The sequence below is a fragment of the Amblyomma mixtum genome, chromosome 8, assembly GCF_055824585.1.
Source record: "Amblyomma mixtum isolate Tamu chromosome 8, ASM5582458v1, whole genome shotgun sequence".
In the NCBI taxonomy this organism is placed as follows: Eukaryota; Metazoa; Arthropoda; class Arachnida; order Ixodida; family Ixodidae; genus Amblyomma; species Amblyomma mixtum.
The window spans coordinates 70906058-70918483 of NC_143019.1; the positions used below are offsets into that span (position 1 = coordinate 70906058).

Below are 12426 nucleotides of genomic sequence, written 5' to 3' on the forward strand. Positions count from 1 at the left end.
TAAAATCTCCAACTGAGGTGTACTCGCGACCCCAAAGACACTGCACAAAGGAAGGCAGGGAGGAGGAGTGCATACAGCTTTTCTAAGAGGTGTGTTGAAGGGCGCTGACAGAAGTACCCTTTGCCACATCTTGAGATGGGGGTCATTATCGGATTTGCTGAACAACGGGATTGTGTTGAAGGGCACTGACAAAAGTACCCTTTGCCACATCTTGAGATGGGGGGTCATTATCGGATTTTCTGAACAACGGGATTGTGTTGAAGGGCGCTGACAAAAGTACCCTTTGCCACATCTTGAGATGGGGGTCATTATCGGATTTGCTGAACAACGCGATTGTGTTGAAGGGCACTGACAAAAGTACCCTTTGCCACATCTTGAGATGGGGGGTCATTATCGGATTTTCTGAACAACGGGATTGTGTTGAAGGGCGCTGACAAAAGTACCCTTTGCCACATCTTGAGATGGGGGTCATTATCGGATTTGCTGAACAACGCGATTGTCTCGCTTGTGTGGCTGCGACTTTATGCGACCGTCATATTGCTGTGCGCTGTGGTTACCTGCTTGAGCCTGCTGCACAGCTGACGTCACGTGAGCAAGCTCTATTCGGCTTAGGTGTTCACGATGGCAGAATGCAGTGATTGAGCGAGTGTATGTACTTTCGTGAGGTGTTCCAGAGCCCCTTTAACTCCTCAAAGTGACCCTGGCTATCAGGAACACAGTGCGCCAAGTGTGGAATAATGTTTATTGTTACACTTTGCAGCGATACAATGGGCAACTGTCGTCGAATCTGTGGGGGACACATGTTGCTATGCTACATGAGGAATACAGTACAAAATAAGAATCTCAAGAGATACAAATGACTTTCTTTTTTTTTTGGCCATGCATTATGAGCATGCGACATCCGAAACCAAAAATGTTTCAGTCGGTCGCTTATACTGATGTGAACAAAATATGATAACATGAAAAGTAGTAGTGCATTTGCTCATATTCTTATTTACACAGAAATGTAGAAGAGCAACATGAATTTGCACTGGAAGGCTGAGTTGCACCAAAGCTTTAGAACAGCTTCCAAGCATACAAGACATGACAACCGATTCTTCACGGAAACATCCGTCTTTGCAGTTGTCAGAATTAATTCCGAGCTGCACAACCGGTCAACAACTGTGAGCCAGCCTGTGTTTTCTTGAGCTGTACTACAAACACAAGTACAGTGTGTATTGACTGCATAACTTAAACTGAACAATGGCAAAGCCCACCTGGAGACCTTCAAGCAGAACTCATAATGCTGTATCAAATGCGTGCGTATTAGTCTTTACGCAACAAAAATAAGCTTTGTTGGAAACCATTCCATTTGAAATTGTGGTGTAATGAGCACGTAATCAATCAAGTAGTACATGGCTAGGTAAAAACAATGGACACATTCATCATGAACGAAAGAGCCAAGTCATTCACCTTGTAAAATTATCAGCACAAATCACTGAACAATCACCGTAACTTCTCTTCATGTTCTCAATCGGCATAGTGAACAAGAAGTTCCAAAACGAACGAAAATGCTATCTTGCTGAAAGTATATATAGTATCCAGCTGCTATGCTGAAAACACTTTCTCCAGCTCTACGGCAAATTACACTTCCTTTTTTGCAGCCAAATGATGTAAATCCCAGCACTCAGCCTGTGTATTGCGAACGATTTATAGGTGTTAACTATAGAACTGTTTCAATGTCACCAAATATAGACTGGAATGCCCAATGTGAATCTACGTACCGCGTACGGACAGTCTAGTAGAATAAAGCGTTTAAAAATTTTTTTTTTTTTCAGCCAACAGTGTGCCCTGTGGACTATACACCGGGTGCGGACAGTCTCCTTCAAAATTATGGCAAACGTAGATGACAACCTGACCACATGACAGAAGTGAATGTGCGCTGAACATGCGAGCAACTTTGCATGACGAGCAGTCTGGCAGCGCGCCCTTGTCGAACATGACTTTCACACCATGACGAGAACCAAACGCTGCCAACCTTGCGCAGCACAGACACGCTTTTTACAAAGCAGCGATTCAGAGGCGATAATCTTTTTTTTTTCATGTCACTCGAAATGACTACAAGCATGAGGATGACACATTCATTCCTACACAACCAAATAGAATCCTGTCTGCATTTCTTCTTTTTGACAACAATGACAAGATGGCCTCGCCTTTCTTGTTCTCCGAGGGAATGGCTCGCACGATGCAGCGCTGCACTGCACTGGAGACAGAAGTAAACAATGGTAAACAAGCACGAATTGCGTCACATGCAAACCATTTATAGAGAGCGATGCAAAGCCAGCATCCAGTTGGGGCCAAGCACTGTTTTGATTTCCCGTCGCACATCCACACCCGCGTGAGTTTCAGACTGGGCTACCGGTGGTTCCATCTCATCCTCTCTCTCACAGCCGAGTAATGCATTTAAACCACCATTACAGTGGTAAATATCTGCTGATAGAGGCAAATAGCAAGCCCTTTTTCAATGCCCTTTCCACAGCAACACTGTTTTCATTTTCGGACTCAAAACCTGTACGTATGTCCGGATGCCAAGCTTATTCGTGCATGACCAAAGCGGCCCATCTCTCTGACAACTCAAGAGTTTAAAACAAAGGAGGAGGGGAGGGAGCGGGCTTAAAAGCAAGAATGGCGGAGGGGATGATGAGGTTAAAACAAAGATGGGCGGGGAGCAGATGAAGAATGGACAGATGCCACGGCCAGCTGGTCAGAAGACGTAGGGCACGAGGCGGTGCTTGACCCGCTGGGTGTAGCGCGTCCAGAGGTCACCGTAGCGTTGCCGGCACTTGCGCTCGACCGACACCGTCCTTGCGACAAGGAACACGGCCGACAGCAGCACGCTGTAGAAAGGCAGCAGGTGGCGATGGCCTGCATACAGGACAGGGGACCACAGTGTTGATATCAAGAGACCGAGGTGTACACATATGCTGGTAAGTTACAAAGTGCCAAGAGCAACAAGGATCCACTGACCGCAGGGCAAGGCAAAGGCCAGGTGGCAGAGCAGGTCGCCAAGGTAGTTGGGGTGCCGCACCACACCCCACAGCCCGGAGACCAGCAGCCGGTTGCCCTGGTTGTCCACCAGGTAGTCCAGGCCTGCAGAGGGGAAACGAGGGTGACGGTTTCAAGAGACGCATCTTCCCAAGCATTTCGCCCCAGAGTCAGCGACTGTACCCGCTGGAAAATTAGCGGTCTAATCCATGCTATGCCTAGATTATTCCCCTGCAGGAATGCATGGGTGCTGACCGGGACCACCTGCCCTTCAAGCTCATGGAAAGAGATGGAAAGAAAGAGAGCAGGGGTAGCTTGCAGGAAGCAAATAAGGCAGTCTTATTCCCAGAGTAATCTTATTTAGGGTGTAACCCCCCCCCCCCCATCCCTCTCCATTTAGAGAAAAGGAAAGGGCTAGTTCACTTTGTCAGTGGACACCTAAAACACTGAGTTACCAAGCTTTTAGTCCCCATTAGAGCTTTCAGGTGTCCACTGACAAAGAACACCCTATGTGCCTTTCCTTTTCTCAAAACCCAGTGTAACCTTGGTTTTGAGAAAGTTTGCACTTGAGGTGTCCACTGACAAAGTGAACACACTATGTGCCTTTCCTTTTCTGAAAACCCAGTGTAACCTCTCCTTTTTGAGAAAAGGACAAGTTCACTTTGTCAGGGGACACCTATAACACTGAGTTACCAAGCTTTTATTCCAGGTTCACACTTGAGGTGTCCACTGAGCATGCTATGTGCCTTTCCTTTTCACAAAACCCAGTGTAACCTCTGGGTTTTGAGAAAAGGAAAGGCAGCTAGGTCACTTTGTCAGTGGACCCCTAAAACAGAGTTGCCAAGCTTTTGTCCAGGTTGGTGCTTGAAGTGTCCCCTGACAAAGCTATGTGCCTTTACTTTTCTTAAAATCTGGTGTAACTTCTTGGTTGTGATAAAAGGAAAGCAGCTAGTTCACTTTGTCAGTGGACACCTAAAACACTGAGTTGCCAAGCTTTTAGCCCAGGTGTGTGCTTGAGGTGCCCACTGACAGTGAACATGCCATGTGCCTTTCCTTTTCTCAAAACCCAGTGTAACCTCTAGGTTTTGAGAAAAGGAAAGGCAGCTAGTTCACTTTGTCATAGGACACCTAAAAGGTGCCATGAACTAAAACATACCAAGCTTTTAGCACTTGAGGTGTCCGCGGACAGAGTGAACTAGCCATGCACCACTGCTTTTCTCAAGATCAGGAGAGGCTTTAGATTTTTGCAGGGAGTAATTTAAAAAATCTTTCCCAGTTAGTACTCAAGATCAAGAGAGGCTTTAGATTATTGCAGGGAGTAATTAAAAAAATCCTTCCCAGTTAGTACCACTTGACAATATTTGAATACTTACAACAACAAGAGAATTTTTGAAACTCCCCTGAGCCTCACTAGGGCACCTACGGATGTCCTGTAGCCTTAGTGCACGGAACCATGACAAATATGTAGCCATTAAATGCATTCCTGCATCAAAACCAATAAGCACCCAGCGACACTGGGGACCAGACCCTGTACCTTTCTTTTCGTATATGAGCTGGACGCACAAACCACTGGGCCACTGCCGTGGTGGTTGGGAGAGACTCGTGCAGGAATCTTTGCCGACACTCAGCGGACTTTCTGCTGCCTTTAAAAGATGTCACCTTTCAAGGAATCTATGATGCCTTGGCTTGTAGTTGCAAGTAGACAGCAAACAGCCAATAGCTGAGCAGCAGTCTCAAGCAATGCCACAATCAATGTGTCTAAGCTGTTCCTAAGGAATGCTTTGTAAATTACTAAAGCAACTGAGAACATCCAAGCGACAGCAATTAATATGTAAAGGAAGTCAGCCTTTCATCGTATTAAAACGGACACTCAACTTCCACGGACACCATGGTGTAATAACAAAGAGGCAACTTCCACTGAAATTGGAGTTTTCATAGAAATAGGGGTATGTCACCACAGGAAGCTTCCACAAGCGAGGAGCTATGACGCAAAGCACATTTTTGTTTGCGGGACCCTGACGTGAGACCACACTGCCATCCACTTCCAGCGCGCAATCTTAAAAGAGTCCACATTTCTCCAGACCTACAACAGACACGAGTTTGAGCCAAGCGGCACGGGAAAAAAATAAGCCGTTTCAACTCAAAATTCCCCAGCAATAAATACCGCACTTACTCGTGCAATGAACCTGTTTTTTTTTTTTCCAGAAACGTTGACCTCAATCTGGGAGAGGGTTCATTTAAGCAGGGGAAAAAAAGTTTAGACAGATTTTTTTGCGAGGGGAAGAAATGGCTTGCTTGACGCATGTAGGAAAAAAAAAGTGGGTTCTAGAGGACACAGCGGGCATGTCTCATGTTCCAGCAGGGTGGTAAGGTTGGGCAAAGGGCCAATGGTGAACGCTCACCTGGACCCCGAGAGGTTGGGTCGGGCCAGTTGCGCCTGAGCTGGTACTTCCGCTTGTGGGCAAAGTGCATCCCTGCCAGGCCAATCACTGTCCGCGAGGAAGAGAGAGAGAGAGACAAGTCAGAAAGATGAGAAAGGATGTTTACGGGGTGCACAGCTTGAGGATCCAATGGAAGACACAAGAGCCCAAGACTGTATCAACAGTGCACAAAAAACAAAATAGAAAACAAGACAACTGTTCTGCAGTCTCCTCTTTTCTAGTCTTCTTACTGTAAACAAACACTTCATGAACAAATACAAACTTGCCCAACTGTTTACTCCACACAGCAATGCCTGCGGACATCTTCTGTTATTCCTTATCCACAGAACACAGCCAGTGTTGGGTTGCAAGACAATGCTGGCCTGTGGGCCAGAGATCCGGAAACTGTTTGTGCCGCGAGCGCTCGGACCTTTACTCGGCATCGCAGGGTGCCGGCCTCGTCACGGACGCAGGGCTCATGTTCGGCGTCTGAAAATGCGAACGTAAATGCCCAGGGACGCGAACGAGTGGACACGGCGTTCGAGAACGCGACCGCCAGCGCCCAGAGACGCTTCCTCCCGAGAACGCGCAGCTTGATCACGTGGGCACGGCGTTCGAGGGAGCGGCAGGGAACGCACAGGAGTCAACGAGGGGAGCCGTCCTCCAGCAGCGGAAGAGAGCAGCTGCTCGGGGAGCCAGCCTGTACCTTCCACGGGCCTGGGGCCCTCTTTTCTTTCGGGTCAAAATCTTTTAATAAAGACCCATTTCCCAGCCTGTAGCTCGCAACACCATAAAGATACACAGTCCACGCAGGAAAGGCAAATGAGAATCGCTACATCCACTGCTGTTATGGGTGCTAAGAAAAAACACCAACACTCACAATGTAACAACACCCAGAACAGACACTGCAGGGACAGAGAAAACAATCTGAAGAACATATGCGGTCATGCAAGCTGCAAAACAGCAGTTCTACAGCACAATACTCAATGGCCAGCAAGTGGGCAGAGTGCCGACAATGTGAGCTTTTTTCAGCAGCTGCTATGAAGGGCGGTCCTACGAGTTCTGACCGTGTTACCTGACAGTCACAGGTGCTTAGATTGCCAGCAGAACTTCGCATTCTGGATCGGTCAGTGTGTTGTCTGAATCAAATCCAGGGCACCGCAAACGCACGTGCACAACTCCCTACCCCTTTGGCACAATCAAAACGTAAATAATTGAAAAAGAACACCTAACTAATGCAGTATGACTAGTGAAACAACCTGAAGTTCTGCTTGCACCAATGTTTCGGGTGCTGCTGCTCATTTGTGCATGCCTGTGTGGATGCGTACATATAGATTGGTCCAACATGGCAGCAAACATTTCATTTGTTACTGATACGTAGCTGATCACAGTAGAATCTCGGTGATACCAACACAGTTGATACAAATTTTGTGATGACATAAATTAGTAAAATTCCCCAGCCAGCATGCATTAAGTACAACAATGTGCGAGATTTCGGAAGTTCCGAACTCTCTTCCGCGTCACTGCAGATGATACGAACTGTGAGCTGTGACTGCATGCTGAAGAAATAAGAGCTGCCCGCAAATCACCAACGTCGCGATCGCCGATCATGTTATACTCACCGCGAGTAGCAAGCTGTGGCTGTACAGCCGTTAGTAAAACTCGTGAGCCGTAAACAGATCTACGTGAATGCATTTTTCATGCTTCTGTATACGAATTTTGCTTGTTTTGATACGAAATTTTGGATGATACAAATTTTTCCGTGAGTCCTTGAGATTCATATCACCGAGATTCTACTGTAGGTGTTCTCTATGCCTTCTGAATCATTTTTATAAAATTAACTCTTGTCTTATTGCTGAGAATGCCTTGCTTTGATCAGCAGCCTGACAGTTGTATCCGTATAAGAGCCGCACCCAAGCTTTCCACGACCCACGCGGGAATGGCCTTTGAAATGCATGCGCCGTGGCCTCCGCGATCAGCTCCAACTACAAGCAACGGTGCGCTTGATCGCGGAGGCCGCGCACGCGCACAGGTGCCGCCCACGGATGGCGCCCAAGGCCGTGGCTCATCTTCATCATTAACTTGTTCCTCCTCCGCGAGCTTCCGCTATCAATATCGGCACCAGCCTCACCAGCTCCAGTTTTTTTGTGGCTGTCAAAGGCACGGGAGTTGTGGTAGCGTGCTAGTTCATCGTAGTTGTGGCTTTCGTGTGCTGCCGCCAAGCGTTGCAATTTTAGCACGATGGGCAAGCACCCTAAGACCTACATGGCTGGGAGTTTGCGCTCAACACAGCCAGCTTGCAGCGGGAAGGAAATTCGACGTGGCTGAGAAGTGCGTCCAATGGTGGCGCAACCAAATGGATGCACTGAGCAACACAAGCAAGTTCCACGAACTGGATGATGAGCTGCTCTGCTATGTGATGGAAGTGCGGAACAACGGCTACACGTTGACAGCGGACCATGCTGCGCAACTTCTTGTGGGATGAGCGTGCACCAGAGCACAGCATCAGCTCGGACTCTGATTGAACGCAGAATAAGTGCCGCTCATTCCCAGATTGGTAAGTCTTTACCTAAAAAATTTTTTTTTTTTCGCACATTGCGTGCATGGGCCGTGGCCCGAAAACTGGCCCTCGAATCTGGAAAAATCCCACATGCCTCCTGGGTTGCTCTCTGAGGACCACCTGCCACAGCCATAATCACGACTTTTCACTCACAGCGCCGACATCGGTTTTGCTGGGGAATGGGGGGGCCTTTAACGCTGTCTCGCTAAAACAGCCCCCACAGAAAACTGCACACAAGGGCAACAAAGTAGGGGCAAACGCTGACCTATTTGGTGCAACTCCTCCCAAGCCTTTTCGACGAGAGGTCAGGTGCACGAATTCAGACCATCACCAGGCTCTCACCCCGGTTGTTGCAAGTCATACTAAACACGACTGTAAGCCCACAAAAGCACGAGTCCCACTCACGGAAGAGCAGTCCAATGCTGGCCAGGCAGAACCAGGGCAGGGTCGGGGGCCGGTGCTCGAGCAGGAACTTGGCTGGCAAGACGCTCACAAAGGGCATCAGGACCAGGTTACCCGCCACGGCCACGTAGCCGAGTCCGTCGTCAGTCACAAAGGCGGAGCTCAGGAAGTACTCCTGCGCAGTTTGGAGCAGTTTTCCCCATTTTTGTCAGGACTGAACAGTTAATCTGGTTTGGCGCAGTTTGGAGCAGTTTTCCCCGACTGAACGGTTAATCTGGTTTGGCGCATTTGACACAAGAGTGGGGTCACTGAGCGCCACTTAGAGCGGTGCAGTGCGGGTTGACACAGTGTTCCGCTGAATACAATAAACGCAAACAATAGTGCTACAGTGAAAGCTCGTTAATTCAAACCTCGATAATTCGAATTTCAGGATAATTCAAACTACACTACTTGGTCCGGCCAAGCTCCATAGAGATCTGTGTACAAAAAAGCCCGTTAATTCGAAAGCGAGTCGGTTCCGCTACGGATAATTCGAACTACGCTAGTTCGCGCCGCCGCGTCTGGGCGGCTTGGCACACAGCAAGTGGGCCAAAAAAAAAAGAAAGAAGCACCACTGCATAGCTAGATGCTGCGCACGTCCTAAACGGGTACAGAAGATGGAACCAGATAAAACCGTGGAAAAGTGAGTAAAGCCTATAGGCGCCATCACCGGCGCGGCGGCGCCGGACAGTAGGGAGGGGTTGGCGGCCACGGTGGCGGCTGCCTGCCCTCTTTAACACACAACCTCCGAAAACTAAATACTCGTTAATTCGAGCCCTGTTAATTCGGAAATACAGATAAGTTCTGTCGGCGCAGTCCCAGCCAACGCCCATGAAAGGCTATGACTTCGGACGGGCGCTACCGATTACGTGCGAAAAACATTTTTTTTTCTTTGCCAGTGTCGTCCATCATTCCCCCTAACGGAAGGATGGGCCACCAATGGAAGCACGCGGTCAGCCGGCTTTTAGCATGGTTCGCTGCAAAAGTCGTTCGCTGCTATCGCGCGTTCCAATGACTGAGTGGCAGTAGACGCCCCAGTCGCCCATGGCTCGATAAGGCGAGCGTACTGAAAACGAGCCTTGCGCAGCGGGACAAGCGCTGGCACTCAGCCAAGTTCACTTCCCGCCTTGCACTAGAGCTAACGTCGAAAGGCACCTTGATGTTATCGCTGCGCAGCACCTTGGCGCACTGCCAAGAAATGCGTCGTGGACTGTGACGGTGCAAAACGGAGGGAAGCATTAACGCCTTACGCTTTTTTTTTCTTTTTTTCTTCAAATTCCTTGGCAAAAATCAGGGGTGGGTGGGTTCACTATGCGAGTGGGTTGTTACACGAGTAAATACGGTACATATACCGTAATGCAAATGGTTCTTGTCAAGTTTTTTCGCGGCCATTCGATAATTCGAACATCGGCTAATTCGAACATTTTTCCCGGTCCCTCGAGGTTCGAATTAACGAGCTTTTACTGTTTATACTTTTGCTTAGGATTTTCTAGGGGATGTTCTCACTGTTCAATATAGACAATACTTTATGTCCGGAATCTACCGTACTGCATCCCAATGACAATAAGGCTACTTTCACTGAAAACAAAGCTTTCATCATCATCATCATCAGCCTGACTACACCCACTGCAGGGCAAAGGCCTCTCTCATGTCTCTCCAATTAACCTTTTCCTTTGTCAGTTGCCGCCACTGTATCCCCGCAAACTTCTTAATCTCATCCGCCCACCTAACTTTCTGCCGTCCCCTGCTACGTTTGCTTTCTCTTGGAATCCACTCCGTGACCCTTAAGGACCAGCGGTTATCTTGCCTTCGCATTACATGCCCTGCCCAAGCCCATTTCTTCCTCTTGATTTCAACTAAGATGTCATTAACCTGCGTTTGTTCCCTCACCCACTCCGCCCTCTTCCGATTTCTTAACGTTACACCTATCATTTTCCTTTCCATAGCTCGCTGCGTTGTTCTTAACTTAAGCTGAACCCTCTTTGTTAGCCTCCACGTTTCTGCCCCATAGGTGAGTACCGGCGGGATACAGCTGTTGTATACTTTTCTCTTCAGGGATATTGGTAAGCTACCATTCATGATCTGAGAGAACCTGCCATATGCGCTCCGCCCCATTCTTATTCTTCTAGTTATTTCCCTCTCATGATCCGGATCTGCGGTCACTACCTGCCCTAAGTAGACATATTCTCTTACTAAACAAAGCTTTATCAGCCAGGAAAGGTTTAAAAATGAAATGCAGATTCTCCAACCACCAGTTGTTTTCGCAAGCTAACTGCACTACATTCAGGCGATTTCAGTGCTTGGATCCTGGAAGCTAGATTTCTCACTACCATTCACTTGAAAACAGTAGCCGAGAAGTCCGTCTTGGTCTTGATGTCACTTGAATCGAGTGGCGGGTATAAATTTTCATATACAAATTTCTCAGCTATAAATGCTTCTTTTGCTAGCCGCAGAGTCGATTTTTGTGAGGACCAAAATTTGAAATGTAGCACTGCAAGTTCACAAACTCGGAATCAATTACATTCGAAACCCACTGCAACGAAATTCCGTGGGACCTACGAAAATTTTTGCTGAAGCAGAAACTTCATTGCCATGAAATCAGTACATATGACTGACAGATTAAACTGGGTAGTTCAGAAGTAACAACTTCCACAATCCAGTCAGCTTTTGTGGTTCTCTATTGCACTCTGACCTTGTCTCACAGATATCACTGACCGATCTCTTTGGGCCCTACTAGGAGTGTCCAAGTGTAAAAAAAAAAAGCATAAGTACAAATAAAATAAAACTACATTTCCTATCTGACATCATGCAACATGAATTTATCATGACTGCAGGTGCATGCTATGTTACACCATACGCTACACACACGCACCCATTACCGATGAGCTAAAAAGGTCGCTCCCGTCTGGAAGACGAAGTAACGGGCATTAGCTGGTGTAGATGGCGCAACCAGTCTCAGCACGAGGTGTGCTGTTTCCCAGTTGCAGCCACAGATGGCGCTGTGGCCTCAGGGTGGTAGCAGACCCCACGAAATCTCGAAACATGATGAGTGAGAGAGGTAAAACCTGAAGCAGCCCTCGCCCTCTGGACACAGGAGAAGGCTGCCACTCACCTCATCGAAGAAAACCATGCAGACGTAGAGGAACTGGCAGACTGCACTCGTGGCAAAGCCGTGGTCTAAGCAGCCCCAGGTGGTGTACTCTTGAAAAGCCATCGAGCCCAGCAGGACCACCTGCAGCCAAGGACACACACATCCACACATGGCAGGACTCCAGCTCCATGCATGGCAGGGGAAAACTGCCTTTGCATCCACACACTCTGTGGTGGCACTTCTGTGGCTGCCTAGATAATGAATGCTCATGTATGTAAAGGTGAACACTGCCCACACAACCAAATTTATCGTACACTGCATGCACGCCCCCGTAGGTACGAGGGTACGCGCTGTTCAGAAGAGTTTGTGGGAAGGGAAAGAGGTACCATATTTTGCCGTGTACAGCTCCCCCCCCCCCCCTTTTACAATAAAATGAACATACGAAATAAGGGGGTCAACGTATACTGTATTTGGAGCAGACTTATACCCGTGCCACACGGACAGATTTAATGCCATTAAGTGCTTACTGCCTTAAGTTTTAATGGCATTCGTGCGGTGCCACACGCATAAATTTAATGGCATCAGCCTCACTGCCATTCGCGACCTACTGAGTTCGCCGCAACTCATTCGCCCGTGCAACGTGTACTCTCGTTCCCATTCCACACATAGAAAAACATGCAGCTTTGTTAGTAACAGCTTCCTAACCAGTAGGAAATGGTTAATTCTTAACTTTCAGTCAGATAAGGCATCAATACCGCATTTTCGATGCGAAGAGTGCCATTTTAAGCAGCCTTATTGACAGGTACTCTCGACTTATGTGCTGATATGCGAGTTTATGGCTACTTTTTCGACTTGTAAAGCAGGAACAGCTGTAGTTTCTGGAAAATCGT

At 48.0% G+C, this 12426-nt stretch overlaps 1 protein-coding gene across 2 annotated transcripts in view; it reads right to left on the reverse strand.

The window, feature by feature from the left end:
- Positions 1 to 723: 723 nt before the first annotated feature.
- LOC149332907 (delta(14)-sterol reductase TM7SF2-like) overlaps positions 724 to 12426 on the reverse strand; it is a 46713-nt gene continuing 35010 nt past the window's right edge. For both annotated transcript variants that reach the window (XM_089558452.1, XM_089558453.1), the window contains exons 10-14: positions 11558 to 11677; positions 8410 to 8581; positions 5427 to 5513; positions 3007 to 3129; positions 724 to 2904 (exon numbers count right to left, since the gene is read on the reverse strand). In XM_089558452.1, the coding sequence (XP_089414578.1) occupies positions 2744 to 2904; positions 3007 to 3129; positions 5427 to 5513; positions 8410 to 8581; positions 11558 to 11677 (663 nt within the window). In that variant the 3' untranslated portion in view covers positions 724 to 2743. The remainder of the gene's footprint in view (positions 2905 to 3006; positions 3130 to 5426; positions 5514 to 8409; positions 8582 to 11557; positions 11678 to 12426) is intronic.